General features: G+C 36.1%; 1 protein-coding gene across 2 annotated transcripts in view; it reads right to left on the reverse strand.

Annotated features, from left to right (window-relative positions):
- The window catches only part of PRKAR2B (protein kinase cAMP-dependent type II regulatory subunit beta), a 147,468-nt gene that overhangs the window by 96,391 nt on the left and 30,276 nt on the right, over window positions 1–20,801 (reverse strand). For both annotated transcript variants that reach the window (XM_072653065.1, XM_072653064.1), the window contains exon 2: window positions 6,094–6,129. In XM_072653065.1, coding sequence (XP_072509166.1) covers window positions 6,094–6,129 — 36 coding nt within the window. The remainder of the gene's footprint in view (window positions 1–6,093; window positions 6,130–20,801) is intronic.

Below are 20,801 nucleotides of genomic sequence, written 5' to 3' on the forward strand. Positions count from 1 at the left end.
ATATTCCTTTAGCATTCTCATTCATTTTCATGGCATCAAATACCACTTCAATGCAGGTAGGTGATTCCCAAGTGTCTTTCCCTAGAGCTGGCCTCTCTTCATTTCAGACCTGGATTTCCAATAGCCCACAGGCCACCTTCATCTGCAGAGCTCACCTTCACATCAAGTTCAGCATTTCTGAAGTTAAGCTTACTACATTTCCCCTAAGCTTTCTCATTATTCTGACTTCATAATTTATCAGAAGAATTACTAATTTCTCAGTCTCTCATGTTTGAAACCTTGATTTTTACTTTCCTCTCTCTAACCTCCCACATCCAAATTATCACCAACTTCTACTGAAATCAACTTTATAAAATTTTTCACATCTTTTCCCTTCACTCCCATTATTACTATTCTGCTATAACACATTATTCACCTGGACTATTGTAATAGCCTGATAACAGATCTTCCCAATTCCTTTCTCTACCTCCAAGCTGTCCTTCATACCACTGCTAAATTACTCTTCTGAATGCATGGATGTAGTCATCTCCCCCCTGTATTCAAAACAAAATCCTTAGTGATTCCTGACTGCACACCAAACAAAGCTCAAAATTCCTTACTTGACATTCAAAACTTTACCCAGTTTGGCACTATGTTATCTTTGGATAACTCCTTCTATTGCTGTATTTCACATGCTCTTTACTCTAGGTACACTTGCCTACTCCCTCTCCTGCTTCAATGCCTTCAGTTTTCCTGACTTGACTCATGATATTTCCTAGTGTTGAAATGCATTCCCTCTCACTTCTCATTGTCTACTAAATTTCTACTCAGGGAATCCTGACTTGCCGCTGGATCCAAATGGCTCTGGAGGAGAGAGTGAGACTGTTGACCTTGCACAGCCTTCCCTCACTTAAATCCAATTCACTTGCAAGTCATGGCATCATCTCCCTGATGTCTTGGTCCTCTTCAAGAACAAATAACAACATATTCCTACTCATCCTTTAAAGACCAACTCAAATGCCACCCCCTCCACAAACTTTCCATGGACTCCCTAGACAAATAAGCATCTTTGATCTTGGAACCTGGATAGCCCTTTACTTCACAACTCTCTAATAGACGTATGTTATAATATCATGTACAATGCTCTTCTCTGCTTGAATCTTATCCCTCTATTAGAGTACAGGTGTCAGGAAGGCAGGGACCTCATTTTATATAAGCATTTCATCTCTCCCAGTGCCCATCCCATGGCTCTATACAAAGAATAGCCTGTTCACCAGCAATTTGTGAATTCCCTTACTTCCTTCAAGACTCAGCTCAAGTGTTAACATTTATTTACAAGAAGTCTTTCCTAATCCCCCCGATTGCTAATGCTCTTTCTCCCTAATCCTCTCCTTCCTACCTTGGATTTATTCTGTATGGTGTTTTCTCTCTTAATAGAGTGTAAGTTGCTTGAGTGCTCGAATTGTTTCATGTTTGTCTTTACATCATTTAGTCCCTGGCATACAGTAGGCACTTAATAAATGCTTGTAAATTAAGAATATAATTATTATATAACTAAAGTTTTTAGAGGATCTAATTTCCATATAAGAAAAAGGTAATTAGTAAGTTAATGAATCAAAACTCCATCTATACATCTGTTGTGATGAGGAGGCATGCATTTGTCAGGTAACAAAATGCTTAATTACTTACTGCTCTCAATTTCAATATTTTATGTATCATAATGGAAGCAATACAGAAAGCATTTGAGGGAAGATAAAAGAGAAAAGAAAGAGAAATGATATTGCTGTGGGCAGATTTTTCTGGCCTGATAGAAGATATAGATAATGCTTTTCTGAGGCAAATCATAGAACTGACAAGAGTCACGATAGAAGAGGGACCACTAACTATGGAGAGAGCAATTAGAAATTGATTTCAGCTAAAAGCAGAGCATATGACACATCCTTAATGTGCCATCCTAATAATTTCATGTCAGAAATTAAGAGGAAGCAATTAGGATGTCTGTTACTCTAGACTTTTACTTCTGACCTATAAAAAAACTGGTAATATGGAAGTGGCAGGGACAATACTATCTTAGTTTAAAATAACAGAGGAGATAAGTAGTGGGGCATAGTCAAAAAAGTAGACTAGTCTAGGAGAAAAATGATTTTAAAAACAAACTCAGAGACATGGTAGATATGATTCCATGCGATTTTAAAAGGGAATGTGGTTATAAAGCAAGAGTTCTTAACGTTTTCTTGTAACATGGGTCCCTTTGACAGTTTGCTGAAGCCTATGGACCCCTTCTCAGAGTGTTTTAAGTGTATTAAATAAAATCCATATGATTACAAAGGAAACCAACTATATTGAAATACAGTCATCAAAACATATTTTTTTAAAAGTCATGGACCTCATATTAAGAACTCCTACAGTATGGAACACCAAGAGGCACAAAATTAAAACCCTGAATGTAAGCTGTAGGTAATTCCAAAGAAAAGAAAAGAAGGTGCTAAAGGAAGCAATGTATCCTAAACAGAGAGTTCTCTGATGTGTTCTGAATTTAAAGGGAATATTCAAAAACTGGAAGGAGGGCTACATAATTTAAGGTAAATACCAAAGAAGTAAACTAGAATAATATAAGGAACACTAAAGTCCCAAATGATTTAATATTTACAGAAATGCTAAGAACAACAAAAAATTAGTTTTTAAAAAAGTTGCCAGGGTAATGTTGGGACTTTGGATAGGCAAAGATGGAATCATGGTAAAAGGTGATAGAGAGAAATCAAAACAATACAGCACCTGATTTGCTTCCATTTTATTCATTTAAAGGAAATGACCTCCAAACTAGAAAAGACAGAAAAAGTATTAAGAGGGAATTGTAGCCCAAGATAGGTGACAATATAATAAGAAATCATCCAACTGGTTTTGATTGGTACAAATCCCATGCCAAAGTGCATTACATCCCAAAGTACCATATATGTTTGGTTAGTTCTTGTCTTTTGCACTCAACGAAGACCAAAATGACATCACTATGCCAAGGTCAAGGTACAGTGTGATTGATCAGACAAATATGAGCTTGGAAGGCTCTACCACAGTTTGGGCATGAATAGTCCACAAGAACATTTGGGGTTTCTTTTGAGCTATGCAGCAAGTCTGCCTTGCTCATACAGCACAATGCCTTCTTTGATGGAGGCACACCATGTTGAGTGGTCTTTTTCCAAAGTATCCCATGATATGCAACTGATTTCAAAGTTCTTTAGAAAGATATTGAGAGTGTCCTTGCACCACTTCTACTTGTCTCCATGTAAGAGTTTGCCTTGTGAGAATTCTCTGTAAAACAGTTTTTTAGGAAAATGTACTTTTGACATCTGAACAATGTAGCCAACTCATGGGAGTTGCACTCTCTGTAGTAGAGTTTGAATGTTTGGCAGTTTAACTTGAGAAAGGACCTCTGCATCTGGTATCTTATCTTGCCAAGTGATCTTCAGAATCTCCCTAAGACAGTTCAAATAGAAGCAATTCAGTTCCAATTTCTTCTTCTGCACCAGGTTGCTAGATGGTGAACTGGGGTCATAAAGGTGTTTCTAGAAACTCCTCCTTCACAGACATTTAAAATAGTTTATATTCCTATTTGAGGGTTGAGGGGAGGAGATAGGTTAGATGTAAAGAGACAGTATGTCTATGTACATTACACCTTAAGCATGCCTGATCTTGTCCACAAACTAGAGGATCCCTTCCAGCCTGATGATTAAATTATTGAGAGAAACAATTATTTCTCTCTTGTATTAGTAACTAATTATTGAATCAGGCCAAAGTTTTTTCCTTTTCTACTTCCTCATCCAGAAATCAACCAGTGTGGAAAATCTTGGGCAAAGACTTACCAGGCTAAGATCTAATTAGACAGTAAAAGTAATTCTAAGTTTAAGCTAATCGATGGATTTCTGCTCATTGTGTTTACTCAGATAGGTCTGGGAAAATGTGGATTCTCCCTTTTGTCAGATAGGTAATATGGAAATTGATAAATCTCTGACCAAGTCTTAGGTGATCCAAGTCATATACCTCAAGACTCTCATTAAAAAGAACCCCACATCTCATTATAATATTTACTTTTTCATTAATTTTTAACCAGTCAGAGTTGATTGTCACCTTCAAGAACACTGGCTCTTTCAAGGGCACATAAACTGTGGGTCCACCACCATGAAGGGTCTTTGGCATTCCAGAGTGCCACTGAGTTCTTTTTATTAATAAACATGCTAGCCTTATTAATAAAATGATCAAATTATGCAGAAATTATATCTCAAGTTTTTAAAATATCACAGTTTTATTTAATGGATATCTTTAAAAAGTAAAAAATATAGTCAACACAGACTATAAGTCTCCTGGATATTACATTAGTCTCATTCTTTCTTTCAATGATGATTGTTAAAAATTTTATACATGATGATGACCTTTGAATTAATCAGTATGGAAGTTCCCACCAGCTATGAAGATTGCAACCCTTATATAATGTTAAAATTGCCTGAGGTTCTTAGAGCTTAAATGACTTGATAATAGTCGAAGCTGGTATTAGAGGAATGATTTTAAAACCCAAGCTTTCCTGATTTCATTTTATCCACTATACTATATGAACTCTCAAAATTTTATTTACCATGCTTAAAAGAAAACTATGTCTAATAGGATTGTACACATATAACCCAGATTACATGCCATCTTCAGGAGGTAGAGGGTAGGGGAAAGGGAAGGAGAAAAAAATTTGGAATTCAAAATCTTATAACAGTGAATGCTGAAAACTATCTTCACATGTAATTGAAAAAAATGAAATACTATTAAGTGGGAAAAAAGAAAGCTAAATCAGAAATATAATAACCAGTTAGGTTTTGGCAATCTTAAATTACCTAGATATTAGCCATTATTTCTATCTATAAGACCTTCTATGTTTTACCACATAATTTTATTAGCCTAACGCTGCTTCCTCTAAATACAGATAATTTCCGAATGCTATTTCCTAGTTTTGCTTATCCTACGCTACCAATGCAGCACTGAAATGTTCAATTTTGCTATTGCTTTTTGCTTTAATATTCCATTACCTTCCATCATCACTGTAGTTATAGCTAAGTTCTCCCGAGATATCATGAACCTAGCTTTACTTCCCATGAACGATAAAGGCATGTCAAACCAATCCTTTATTTTGGAGCGTCTGACCTACCAATCAGTGTTAAATATAGTTCATGGTTGTTACTAATCAAACTTGTCCAGAAGCGAAATATTTTAATGGACACTTGGTCTCAATTCTCATGTTACTACAGTCATTAATGGAAATGGAAATTACGTATTCTGGGAACCCTGACAATCAAACTAGTACATTATTTGCCTATCTTATCACCTTAGGACCAGTTTTTAGTGATTTTTTTTTAATCTACTCACATACACACAACACACATACACACAACACACATACATACTTATAATTATAGCACCTGTGTAGCTCTTCAATTAGACATATAGCTGATACCTGTTTGATATCGGATATCAGAAACACTCTGTCACCCTGACAAAAAAAACATTCTGTCACTTTGCTTCTAGCAGTTATGATGAAAGAAACAACCCTTGAGATTATAACAATTTCAAGAGAACATAACGGGCTCCACCATAATCAGGCACATTTTCTTAAAAGTTGCATTTTGTTCCGCACAGTCCTAGTCAATTTCATAAGCACAAGTTTCCTCATGAACTATGAGCAAATTTAGAAATCAGTTTTAATGTAGCAAACATTATGATGCAAATGGAAACAAAGGAGGCCTCCCAGAACTAATTATTCCTTTTATAGTACAGGCAAAAAGAGAGTCAGTTTGAAATTTACCCCTTCAACATGCCAAAATTTGTTTTATTTTAACAGTTTTAGAAAATTTTCCTTGTTTAAGATTATTTTAAAAATTCTGGACCTTGATGGGGTAAACTTCCATTATCTGAAAAATTCATACTTTCTTTCTTGGTGATTTTAAATAAATTAGGTACTGTTACACTTATCTGAAAATTAATTGCTGAAAAATATGAATGAAAAAGATATAAATTATAAACACTACCCTTAATACATTATCATCATGCAGGCTAGTGAAAGCACAAAGGTAGTAGACTTACCTGATGCACGTCTAGTAAATCGGTTTATCACTGGAGCTGTGAGGGAAAAAAAGAATGAATTTGTAATTAGATAACTTACGTAAAAAATGAGAATGCACAAATCAAATATTAAAACTACATTCTTCAATTCTGTTGACAAAGGAAACTAAATTTTATATTACTTATATATCAAAAGCACAGTTTGACCAATTATTGTTGTAGTTAAAGAATCAAAAGATACACACACATACATGCATACATACATATATACACATCAAGGTTCATTCATGTCCTCCTTACTCTCTGTGACAGAAGAACATTCCAGGACCATTTTAGTTGGAAGATAAAGTGTGTAAGATTAGGTTGAAAATATAGGTGGAAGTCAGATTATGTAAAATTCTGAAAGCCAAGATAAGAAGTCCAAACTTTACCTGGTAAGCAGTGTCAGGTTTGAGCAGAACAGTGATTTGATTAGCTTTAATTAATTGCACATTAACTTCATGTAAAATGAAAGGGAAGAGTCAGGCAAAGTTGGGGGGGCGGGTCTAGCTAAGAAAATGTTAGCATAGTTCGAGAGAGAGGAAAGGGCCTGACCAAATAGGTGGCAGCGGGCATGTTGAGATTATCATGTGTAGGATTTGTAGTTAGGACCTAGATTCAAACCCCAGCTCAGCCACCGGGGATCTTGGACAAATTTCTTAACCTCTATGGTTCTCAGTTTCCTCATCTATAAAAAAGGCAGGGAGAAAATGGTGGATTAGTTGACCTCTGATGTCCCTCCCAGCTCTAAATCTATGTTCTCTTTAAATCCTACTCATTCTTTAATGCCAAACTCAATCCTTATCTCCTATGTGAAAAGCTTTTCATGATCCAGTGACAATCTTCCCTGCATACCTCACATGGTACTTTGTTTTGCAACTACCTAATTCACTCCTCATGTAATATTTTACTTTATTGTTTCTTACGTTTATGTCTTAGAGATTATAACTGCCAGGAGTGTACTGTAAATTTATCTAAATTTTACATTTCCCCCAGAACACAGAAGGACATTTGGCGTATGAGATGTTTAATAAGTATTTACTGAATAATCGAACAATTCATTCAACAAAGAAGAAATGTACCAAGCATTTAATATGTGTGCAGCAGTCATGGATGGGTGAGGAGGAGGAAAATTAAAGATGGAGAAAACATAGTCCTCATCTTAAAGAGATGGAAAACGTTCAAGCACATTGAATTCCTTAGAACCACTTGTAAACCACTGTCAACAAATACAAAATATCTTCAAATGAAGAAGCCACGTCAAACGTGGTGCTGAAGGAAAAGTGGTGGACGTTGAGTCATCAGAGGCCATTGGTACAAAGGCCAGCTCTTCTACTTACTGCTTGTGTGAGTTTGGACAAATCAATTCATCTTCACCTCTCTGGGCCACTGTTTTTGTTTTTGTTTTTTTCCTGGAAAAGGAAGGAAATGGCCTAGATAATCCCCAGAGTCCCTCTTCCAACTTGAATCATGATAATTGAGTGTTTATTTGCACAAAGAAATGCTAGAATTCAAAATAAACCCACATTTCAAACTCCAGGCATACATAAATGAACAAGGAGTTGGGTCCAGAATTGAATAGGAGGTGTGCTGGCACATTTGGGAGAATGAAATTCTTTTAATGATGTGAAGCTTCCCTATTTTTAAAATCAATGCTTTCCTTATGATGTTAAAGGGCTGTAAGTCATGGAAGACTACAGCCTCCAAAGAGGTGAAGTTAAGTATTACCCAAAGCGCAATGGAGAGACACTGGGTGGGCGAGAGAATTCAGTGACATGTGACAAATGTGAAATAACGAATAATGAACTGTATAAAAGATGCAAATAAAGAAAAATGCTTCAGAAGTGATGGTCTGGTCACACAGCACATGAGTGAGGTATTACAAATAGATAACCCTACTTACTTCACTGGCATCATAAAGATGTCAAAAAAAAGTAAGGGAAATCTCCAACAGTTTGGGTGGTCCTTTTGCAAACTTATGAAAGAATAGTGATGAGTGGCATACAGTATCAGCAGGCATGGATGGGCTGATATTCATATCACTGGAGGAAATTATCACATAGATGAGGTCAGAAATATATTGGAAAACTGGAATATAGTTTGCATTTACATATCTGTGTACATGATGCCTTCCCTTCCCCCTCCAGTAGAACATAAGTTCATAGCAAAAAGGAAAAAATAATTGAGGAAGTTGGAAGTATTGTTCATGTTTGAGAAATGAAACAAGTTAAAGACTTGTAGACCTCTAAGAAGTCACATAATTATTTATCATGGATATTTTCTTCCAGAATCAAGTCAGAAATAAGATATAGAGCACCAAATATCACAAAAATGATACAATGTTATCTTAATAGACAGGAAACTATATTCTTTTGGGAGTCATATAAGTTCAGTCAGACACAAAATCAAAGTTAACACCAAATGAGAAGAAAGGACAAAACAGGAAGGTAACCTTGAAAGCAAGAGCTTTAATCTGACCCATCTGAATGATACTGAAAAATTGTCAATGGAAAAAGGCAAAGATGTTGACCCTGACTTTCAACATTTCCTGAAAAAGTTTAACTGCCAAGCCCAGAAACTACCTTAGGCAGAAAATACTTTTGCCAACTAGAGAGATGGAACTGCCATTGGAACACTGGTTAAGAACACAAATTCACTTGTAAGAGCCTATGAGAGACGAACATCAGAAGATTGCCAAGCTCTAGCAGTGTCACATCACAAAACAAGAAGAGCAAGGATCAACTCAATCACATCATCTGAAGACAATTAAATTGGTTAAATTGGCAGAAAGATAACAGAAAAACAGAAAAAAATTGGTTAAGTTTCTAATCTGTTTTCTTCATCAATAATAATGAAGCTACCAGTTTTGAACCCTAACAATGCAGTCTCTAATATGTTAACTAAGAAAAGTGAAATAATGTTAACTCAGTGATGAGCTAATATTGTCAGATTTTAATGAATGAACAAATGAATAAGCATATTATGTTTGTATTTCACATCTTCCTAAGAAAAATGAAGATATTAAAGAATTGTTGACTGGGATCCCAGGCTTTTTGCTTATGCTTTCCACTCATTCTTCATTTATAGATGGTGGGTATTCAGGGATGTCTTGCTAAGGGACATGACCAACACAGCATCTCCTGAATGGTTCCCTGCGCTCAGTGACTGTTGGTCTGCATCAATAATGACTAATGACTGCTTTGGGAGTTGAGCATTGTGTTGGCTCTAAGAGGAGCTGAGTAGAAACAGCTTAGTTTCTTTTGGGGTCACATCTAGCACTTTCTTTACCTTGGGCTTCCAATAAGAGAGGGTGAGCAGAAGATGGAATTTCTCTCTCCTAAATTGGTGGCAAGAGCAACTACCTGAGTGTGGCAGCTAGAAAAATATGCTCGCCTATGCATGGCCAAGTCCTTGCCTTCTTACCTTTTCTGGCAGGTAGGTGGTACAGTGCATAGGGTGCTGGACCTGGAGTCAAGAAGATCTGAGTTCAAACATGCCTCAGACCCTTCTTGGCTGCATAACAGTTGGCAAGACACTTACCCTGTCAGTCTCAGTTTCCTCATCTGTAAAATGAGGATAAAAACAGCAACTATTTCACAGGGCTGTGATGAGGATCCAATGAGGTTAACACTTATGTCTAGCACATACAGGTGCCTATGAAATGTTTGTTCCCTTATACTTCTGCAAATAAATTCTTTCAGTGTAAAATGCTGCCTTTTTCTAGAAAGCTCAGAATGCTTGGTAAATAATTTATTATATTTTCTTAGTGCTAAAATAGAAACTTCATTTTAGAGGTGATAGTAAGAAAATTCTAAGATTTGACTAAAGCCACAATGAAAGTCTGAAAATGAATCCAGTCTCTTGATCCCAGGGTTCTATCCTGTATCTAGCATGGAATTTATGGCATTCTACAAACTGACTTCAAACCACTTTTCTATGCTTATTTCATATGAGTTTTCTTAATACCCCAACAGAATATAAGTTTCTTGAGGGAAAGGACTGTTTTCATTTTTATCTTTGTATACCTCACTAGCATAGTATTAAGGTGATTTTGGGAGCTTTACCACTACTCAGTCAGCTTGAATAATAGGAAAGATTTTAGGCATTTTACTTTTCAAATCTTTAAGAAGCAATATTAGATCAAAATGTATTGGCAAATGTGGTTGAGACTTAAGAAACGAAAGGGGTCAATTCTCATAATCAATGGCCCTCTACAGGGAAGCAAAGTCAGTCTAGCTGAAGCACACTAAGGGAAAGGAAGGAGGCAGCTAGTGCCCTGCAACTCAAAGCACTGCCATCACTTCCACTAGCATTTCCCTAGAAACTCCAACGGACATAGCTTAGGACCCTGAGCCCAAGCATCCTGGAAATAGCCAGTCCTGTTTCTATTACAGACCCCACTTCGAGCCCCAGATCTGCAGCCATCACTAAGGAGAGCAGTCCTTATGGAGAAGGGACCCACCTTTCTCACTATTAGCAATAACAACTTCTATCCAATTGCTGCTGATGAGCAAGCATGTAAGCCCAAGCATCTCTGAAGCAACAGCATTTCTCCATAGAACAGTCCTGCTTCCAGCCCATCCCCCACAACCAACATCCAAGAAGTTGCTCCTGTGGAGATAATGCTTGGCAACTTTCTATAGGAGCTATGCCCCAGCCTACTTAGCAGTCATAGCTATGAAGATCCAGAGAAGAAGGTCCTCACCACTAAGGTCCTCCATACTGTCAAACCATCCAACATCAGAAAGGGGGATAGCTTTATCATTACAAATGACATTAAAGAAGATACACTGACATCTGTATCCTAAGAACCATGCTATATATATATATATATGTATATACCACACACATACACACACATACACACACATACACCCCACACACGTATGTGTATTTCAGTGTGTATATACATGTATGTATGTATATATCATGTACATACACACACAGAGTCTTTCCTATTAGAATATAAACATTTTGAAAGCAGTGGCTGTCTTGCTTTTGTATCTGTAGCCTCAGTGCATACAGCAGTGCTTTGCATATAGTAAGCCCTTAATAAATGCCTTTTCATTCATTTGTTCAATCACTTACTCTAGACTAGTCAGAAACCTTCTGCCTACATATCTCCTTATTTTCTTTCTTATTTTTCCTTGTTCTTTTTTAAAAATTTTTTAAATTTTAGAGTCAAGGACCAAAGCACAAGTACAGAATAGAGAAAAGAAAAATATATTATAAACTTAAATATTGGAACTTAAATATAAAGTAAGAAAGAAAAAAGCATGTCATGTGCATAGAAGAACATAAGAGAGGATTCAAAACATGTAACAATAAATTTTCATTTCACATCGTGTTGAGAATTGTCTATCTATGCTTCTTTGTGAGCGTTCTGTTCTCTGCTGGGCACTTTTTTACTTTGTTCCTTTTTCCCTCCCCCCCAGAAGGTTACAATGCAGTTTAGATATATTTCTATATAGCTATAGATATATGCATACACATATACATATATACATATATAGACATACACTTTCCCAAAAATGTTCTATTCATCATTTTTGTTTTTGTTTGTGCATATCTCTTGTTTCCTATTCCTCCAGCCTCGTCTACTTTACTTCTACTCACTACCTTGCTCTCTTACTACCTGCCTACCCCCTTTTAAGAATCCTTCCCTTATCCTCCCATTCCCATAAATCTAAACACCCTTCTACACACCCTTTTACCTATTCCCTCACCCTCCCCTCTAAACGTTCCTTCCTTGTTCTCTCATCCCTCCTTATTCCCTTACCATTTTACTTCCTCTGAATTTGGAAGATTTTTATGTTCTTCTAAATATATATGTATTGTTCCCTCTTAAACACATTCCTGATGAAAGTAGGTTACCAGAATTACCAGCCCTCCTAATTCTTCAGTATCAATTCTTCCTCTTGCATTTCATTTGTATAAAAAAATTTCTCTTTTTAGCTATTCTTAAATGGATTTATTTTTTAAATAAATATCAAGATCAGGTTTACCCCAATCTTTGTTATGAGCTACCCAATTATCAATAAAAATGTTAGACATACATTTGATATTTTATATATATAAAATGTAAACAGTCTGTCTTTATGAATCCCTTATAATCAGTCATTGGTATATACCTTATATTTCTCTTAGATCTTGTATGTTGAGTCTTCTATTAAGTTCAGGATTTTTTTTAAATAAAGTCTTGAATCTGAGAGTTTATCAAATGCTGATTTTTTTATTCATGATGATATTTAACTTTGCAAGGTATGATATTTTTGACCTGAGCTCGTTTTTTTGCTCTTCAACATATTGTGTTCCAAGACTTGCATTCCTTCAATGTCTCTGCTGCTAAGTCTTACATGATTTTAATTGTGGCTCTATCATATTTAAATTGTTTTAATCTTGATGCTTTTAATATTTTATCCTTGAGGTGGGGGTTTCGGAATTTGATTATGATATTCCTATGAGTTTTCCTCATAGGATTTCTTTTAAGTGGTAATCAATAGATTTTTTTTCTATTTCTACTTCCCCTCCTTGTTCTAATACATCAGGACAACTTTCTTTAATTATTTCTTGTATTATTGTATCAAGATTCTTTTTTTGATCATAACTTTCAGTTAATATGATTATTTTTATATTTACTCTTCTTGATCTATTCTCCAAATCTGTTGTTTTTCTTATAAGATGTTTCACTTTCTCTTCTATTTTTCATTATTCATATTTTGTTTAATTTTTTCTTGATCTCTTATAATTTTACTGGCTTCACTTTGTCCAATTCTAATTTTTAAGGTGTCATTTTCTTCCTGAAGAGTCTGAAACTCCTTTTCTAATTGGTTGACTTTCTTTCATAACCTTCATGGTTTTCTTGGATTATTCTTTTTTTTTTTTTTTTAGTTTTTCCTCCATCTCTATCTTTGTTTTTCAAAGTCTTCTTAAAGATCTTCTATGAATTCTTTTTGGGCATGTGACCTTTTGATGTTACTCTATGGAGGTTTTTTTGCTTCAATATCCTCCTCTGAAAATGATCCCCAAGTCATCTCTATTCCCATAATAGCTTCCTCTGGTTGGATTCTTTATCCTTTGCCTGTACATTTTTTGTGGTAAGAGTTTAATTTTTGTAATCACTTCTAATCCTGGGATATGGGAAATGGTGCCTCTTGTCCCAGATCTTCAGTTGTCCCCTTTAGCCTGGAACCAAAGCCAAACCTCCAACCTCTTGTAAGTGCCCATAACCAGAGGCTTTCTGCCCCACTGCTTCTGCACTCACTGGACATGTGCTAGTTCCTTTTCACTCCTACTGCTCTTTACAGCACAGTTGGATCTGGTGTTCCTTATCAGCAGAGGTCTCCTCAATCTTCCCGGGCTCGAACACCCAAATCCTCTCACTATTCTGGGGGTGAAAGTTCCTGTGGCTGGAGCCAATGCAGGCTCTCAAACCAACTAACCCAAGGGCTTGCCACTTGTTCTTAAAGTGGCTTGTGACTTATTGTTAAAATGGACCCTCGCCTGGAGGTGCTTGCTCTTCTCATGGACCAAACCTCATCCTGAGATTTTTCTTCAGATCTTCTACAATTGTCCCAGGAAGACTCCTGTTGTGTCCCTATTCTTATTTATCTCTATCCACACTTTGCTCACCCTAATGTGCTATTTTAACTCTTTTGTGGGAGAAAATCTTGAGAGCTTGGAATTTTCTGACCTACTCTGCCATCTTCCCTTGTTTTTTTAAAGAAAACAGTCAAAGTAGTGTAACAGAATGTATGTGTAGAACCTGTATCAGATTGCATGCTGTCTGAGGGAGGAGGGAGAAGAAGGAGGGGGAGAAAATTTTATACTCAAAAGCTTTTGAAACTGAAAGTTGTAAACTAAAAATAAACGTTTTTTTAAAAGAAGAAAGTCAAAGGCAGTGGATGTGGAAACTGCCAAACATGATCCAAAAAATGAAACTGATTTTTATCTTAGACAGGAAACAAACTGGCTCATGATAATGCTTATTTGCCACAAGCTTGATCATTAGTTTATTATAGTCAAGTTCAAAATTAATATAAATTTAGAAAAAAGTATAAAATTAAAAGAACATAATAAACCTTTAGAGCATATCCAACACTGGTTTTTTAAAAATAAACTGTTCAGTTCAAAAAATAGGAAATGTACAAGCAGAAAAACCCCATTAACATCTCTTTGAGAGACTTTTAATAAAACAACCATTACAAAGAGAAGATTAAAAGACACCAGAAATCACCCTACCCAGCTAACCTTCAAGCTCCATGTGAAACAAATTTGGTATATATAGAACTTATGTATGTACACATTGTCTTCTATGATAAGAGGATAAGTTTTTTGAGGGTAGAGACTGATTTTTTTTTGGCTTTTGTATTCCTGCAATTAACATAGTGCCTGAAATAGACCAGGCCCTTAATAAATGCTTCCTGATTGAAAGAGATGGAGACAAAGTATGAATTCATTTATAAAACATGGAGGAGGAGGAGGAAAAGGAAGAGAAGGAGGAAGAGGTCAGAAGACTTGAAGTAGGATCACCTCACTTAACCAGAAGCAGGTGATAGGAAATTCTGCAGAGAGATTGGCACGAGACTCAGCTAATATATTAAAAGACTTTAAGAGTGATCTAACTGGAAAAAGAGCAAAACTGGAATAACTCTGCCTACATTTCTATAGTGAATCAATCACAGAAGTATTTAGTAGCTGATACACTATGTAAACTAACGGCCAGAGGGAGAGAGAAGACAGTCATTTCTTTGGTAATCCCCTCCATCCCTTTCTATAACCCCCACTGGCAATATTAAAAGAGTTACAGGAAAGATTTCAGCCCTCAGTTCCTAGGAAAGATTTATAGGAAAAGGACCGAGCAGGAGAGTCCTGAAGGAGGTTATCAACTTCACTGGAAGAGACAGCTCTCAACCTCTGTGAGGTTACAAGTATCTAGATTTCTATAGCTAGTTAGCTATTCTATAGTTTTCTGAAAGTCTTGTTTTCCAAAATGCCCATCTTCAAGTAGTCAAACAGCTACTCATTAGTCAAATGAGGTAAAAAAGAATTTCAAGGGAAAAGTACAAACCCAGGAGAACTTAAGGTAGCCTATGAAAATTTAACACTACAATATGAATCAATCAGAACAACTGTGATGTTCAAATAATGAAAATGTTGGTTGATAGCTACTTCTGTGTGTAAAGGTGGTTTGAAATGATCTCCACCTCATTTAGCCCTGATATATTTATCAGGTGAGAACATAGTTCAATTTTTCACTAGATGTGAACAAGACCTGACCACTTCCATCTATTCAATGAGGGACTTGGGCACACCCTGAGGGACTTGTATAAAATGAGGAATTATTTCAGAACTGAAGTGAGATTTCAGGGTTTGGCACGAGAGAGAAAGGAATGGGGACAGGAAGGACTGAGCCAAAGGATAAGCAGCCCAGAAGAAATTGGTGACCAAACCATGACAGAGAAGGGAGAGACTGATAAAGGTCATCAGTCCCCCAGGGATCTCAGAGCAAGAGACTAGGTCAACTAATTGTACTGCCCCCCTCAAGTACTTAGGGAAATTCCGAGAAAAGGCCTGCTCTTATTACCTAACTTCCCCTCTCAAAGCCCATTAATTTTTTAAATTAAATTTTATTCTAAAAAAATTAACAGAAATCTATTTTCTCCCCAATCTTCTGTTCCCCAAAATCAAGGGGAAGGGGCTTTTTTAAAATAACAAATAGGCATATTTAAGGAAAGCAAATCTCTCACTGTCCATGTTCAAAAAAATTTATGTCTCATTCTGCACTCTGGATCCATCAGCTCTCAGGAGATAGATAGCATGAAAGCTATAAGAGGTAACTTGATGACATAATGGACACAAGGGGTGGGGAATCTGTGGCCTTGAGGCCACATGTGGTCCTTTAGGTCCTCAAGTCTGGCACTTTGAATCCAAACTTCACAGAACAAATCACCTTAATAAAAGGATTTGTTCTATAAAATTTGGACACAGGCAAAAGACGGCACTGGAGGACCTAGAGGGCCATATGTGGCTTGGAGGCCCCAGGTTCCCCAGCCCTGGGAGACTGTCGGGGTTGGAATCAAAAAGACCTGAAATCAAATCTAATCTTAGCCACTTACTAGCTGGGTGATCTGGGCAAGTCACTTAACCTCAATTTGCCCTACTTTCCTTATCTGTAAAATGGGGATAACAATACTCACAGGGTTGTTAGGAAGGCTAAATGAGATAATATTTGTAAAAGTACTTAGCACAGAGCCTGGCACACAGCAGGCACTATATAATTATTAATTATGTTGATTGTACAGTATATCTACCTTGTTCTGGTTCTGCTCACTTCACTCTGATTCAGCTTGTACAAGTCCTTCTATGCCTCTTTGAAATCATCTATTTTCAAAATAACTGAAATTTCTTTAGCCATTTCCCAATTGGTGAACATCCCCTTAGTTTCTATTTTTTTACTACCACAGAAAAGGCTATTTTAATATTTATGTATATATAGGACATTTTCCTTTTTCTGTGATCTCTTCTGAGTAAAGGTCTAGCAAAGATTTAGTGAGGTGGGTCAAAGAGCATACATTATTTAATAATTTTTTGTGTAGAGTTCCAAACTGCATTCCAGAACAGCTGAACACATCTAGAGTTCAATCAACAGTGCATCACTGTGCCTGTTTTTCCACAAACCCTCCAACATTCATCATTTTCTTTGTCATCTTTGCCAATCCAAGGTCAAACATCAGAATTGGTTTAATTTATATTTCTCTAATACTTAGTGACTTGAGGCATTTTTTTCATATGGCTATAGATGGCCCGAGTTTCTTCCCTTGAGAACTGCTTGTTCGTATTCTTAGACTATTTATAAATTGAAGAATGGCTCTTATTCTCATAAATTTGAATCTATTAAAAATACTGCAATATATGCTGCTGCTTCTTTACCCAAATGTGTTATGTAACCTTAATTTTGCCTCAACTACAAAAATACCAGGGGTTGGCAAAGATAAATATAAGTGCAAATTAAAGTAGATAGCCAGACCTCTGCCTGAATATTAGAAATTTTTCTAACTAGCCAACTGAGATTGTACTCTTAATTGTGATTGTACTCTTAACTTTTCATTTAAAACAAATTCCCCAAACAGGGGCTCTTAACCTTATTTGTGTCATGGACCTCTTTGTTAGTCTGGTGAAGTCTATGGACCTCTTCTTAGAATGTTTTAAATGCATCAAATAAAATTTATTTTATTATAAACTTATTTATAATAAAATTTGTAACAAAATTATAATGGAAACCAATTATATTGAAATATAATCAGTCAACTAGAATTGATTAAGTATCTACTATGTGTCTGGCAGTACCCTAAGCACTGGGGATACAAAAGCAAAAGACAGCCCTTCCTCTCAAGGAGTACATTTGAAGGGCAGAGATCATGCAAATGATGATGTACAAATAGAATATATAAGGTATATGTTGGAGCTCATCCAGAAGGAAGGCAGTAAGATTAAGAGGACCTGGGAAAGACTTCTTGTAGAAGTTATTTTAAAAAAACAAATCACCACCACCAGCAGCAGCAACAAAATAGGTTTATGGATTCCACTTTAAGGACACTGGCCCTAAACCACAAAGTAGGAAACCAGGTGGACTGGAAGGACCATTATATTGTCCCTAGGCTTAAAACAAGCTCATAATTATAAGGCAGGTATTAGAAATACATGTGTGCACAAGAATACATATCCTTATACATTGAAGACAAATTCCTAGTAAATACAAGAAACACTCTGAGCTGGGATAAACGGTGCTTTAGTCTCATTTGGAAATTGAACTAAATGATCTAGGTTAATTAAATGTGCTTTTTTGGGAAACAGTTCTATTTGGGCTGAGGTGACATATACATAATAATCTTCTTGGATCAGTTGAATAATTAGCACCCTTAACATTTCCTTTGCCACTTTTTCTAGCAAATAAACACTTTCTGGTTCTGTAAAGTAACTGAATAAAAATTCAAATGAATGTGTGAATTGAAACAAACACTGATTATTTGTGATATAATGTTTAGCTTAATATTCATTGAGTCTTCACAGAATCATGAAAGTTGCTTCATCCAATATTCCCCCCAGCCCCCACCACACTCCAGTCCATACAGTGGTCATGCAACCTTCAGCCTAAACCCCTTCAGTGAAGTTCCACTGATAAGTAACTCATTAACCCACAGGGCAGATTATTCCTTTTTTTTTTTAAAGTCTAACAATAACTGATGTTTATGTAATTTTTTAAGTTTTCAAAGCACCCATCTAGAAGAGGCACTCAAACCTGAGACCAAGGCATCAACTCCAACGTAGGGAATTTCTAAAAAACTCTCATTTTAAAATCTGATAATGGAAAGACTCAGAAGGAGTGGTCCCTTCAAGTCTAAACTTAAGGAAAGAGAAACCTGAGAAAGGACAGACATGATAGAGAAAGGGTAATTTCCTACTGCTTAAGAAAAGTGAGCCAGAAGGAACAAGAAAGAATATTAGCCATATACATAGTCTATCACTCTCTACCTCTTTTGTCCTATGTACAAAGTGAGTAATCATGTACAGAAATTCACTTTCCCTACATGAGATGGGAGGGTGGGTTTGAATAAAGGCAATTGTTTCCTCTTTCATCATACCATGTACTTAAGAAGACCAGCCTCAACCTGGTATAGTGAAAAAAATACAACACTGTGCCTCAGACAACAGGGGTTCTAATTTTTGTTTTGCCAACTTACTGTGGGACTTGATCATGTTGTTTCTCCTTAATGAACCTCATTTTCCTAATCTATAAAATAAAAGGATTGAACAAAGTCATCCCAGAAGTTCCTTCCTGTTCTGATGTTCTACTGAAAGCCCAAGAGCTAGTAACAGAAAAGGAGACATAAAAAAGATGTTTAACCATAAAAGATACAAATCTTACTAGGTAACCCTTCATCAGGTGTAAGTTAACACTTTGAGGGAATCAAAAAAAAATCAACATCACAAGGAGAAGAATAATAGACGATGCCTTGATGTGACTAAAAGTCTGTTCAACTGAGTCTAGGCTAGAGACTCCAGGAGGATCCCATTTCCTGCCTTCTGATTAGATGGCAAGAAGAAACACAGAATTAGAAAATAGCAACTTTAAGAAGCCACATGGAGGTCAAAATGAAGGCAGTCAACCACCACAAAGAAAGGAGTTAGAAGATGTCCATCAATTGGGGAACGGCTAAAGAAGTTGTGGTATATGAATGTGATGGAATATTATTGTGCTATAAGAAATGATGAGCAGGAGAATTTCAGAAAGATCTGTAAAGACTTATATGAACTGATGCTGAGTGAGGGGAGCAGAACCAGGAGAACACTGTGCATACTTACAGTCACACTGTGCGATGACTAACTTTGATAGCCTTGACTCTTCAGAGCAATGCAAGATTCTAAGACAACACCAGAAGGCTCATGATAGAAAATGCTATCCATATCCACAGAAAGAATTACAAAGTATGAATGCAAAGTGAAGACTACTATTCTCCTTTTTGTTTTGTTTTGTTTCTTCTTTCTCATGATTCATTCTATTAGTTATAATTCTTCTTTATAACACGACTAATGTGATAATGTTTAATATGAATGTATATGTAGAAGCTATATCAGATTGCACACCATCGTGGGGAGAGGGAAGAAAATTTAAAACTCAAAAGCTTGTGGAACTGAATGTTTTAAACTAAATTAAATAAATAAAGATTTTTGTAGTTTTTTTAAAAAGAAGTCAGTGCTCAGGATGTAAGGCTCTTTGGACCACTGGGGACCAACTGGGTCCTGGACAGAAACTCTTCCTCTCCACTACAGATCATAAAGCAGCAATCAAATCCAGAATTTCCTCCAGGTCATTTGTGGAGAGCTGAAATCTTTTTCCTCTCTAGACTGCTAGAAAGCCCACTGGCCTTTATTTTAAATGTTTACTTTGTCTTTATCAAGAGTATTAACCACAGGCTTTACTAATTCTATTATTTTTATTGAGAATATAGCCAGAAGGCAACCAAGGGGGGAAATATCTCTAGGGAAGATACAGAGACAGATCTAACATCAGGCTATTTTTGCCAAAGTCTTGTCTCTGCTTGAAGCTTTGGGAGATAAAAAAGTAGATAAAAATAATTTCATAGTCTTTCATACCGCTTCTTAGAATAGAAAATTAGGCAGTCAGTGATAGCGTAGTATAAAAAAGAATGAATAGCAGAACCAGCTTGTTACTACACCATCCCTTACCAGGGCTGCACATGCATTTTATGAATTTTTCCACTCGTAAGAGAGTTGGAAGGGGTAGTACTTGTGGTTTAATCTTCTACTTAGCTGCAACTTCCTATAATACTATTACTATTATTAATGATATTAGGATGATTTAAAATGAACCGAACTATGAAATCCATATAAAGAAATGCAAAGACAAAAATTTACGGAAGGATTCATTGTCTTTTGCTAAAATTCTGTTATTGCTTTCTGTGGGGTTGAAAAACTACATGTTGGCGAGTTTCCTGCATAAAACTGAATACTGATAACAGTAAACTAATAATTAATAATAAATAAATAACTAATAACAGTCTATTAGAGTGGATTTGTTGCAACATGCATTTACTTTTTCTCAAAAATTTTCATGCTAGATGACAGCAATAATTTGCCATCTTTATTCAACCACATTTTCTCAATTT

This window comes from Notamacropus eugenii, chromosome 3 (genome assembly GCF_028372415.1).
Source record: "Notamacropus eugenii isolate mMacEug1 chromosome 3, mMacEug1.pri_v2, whole genome shotgun sequence".
Taxonomy (NCBI): Eukaryota; Metazoa; Chordata; class Mammalia; order Diprotodontia; family Macropodidae; genus Notamacropus; species Notamacropus eugenii.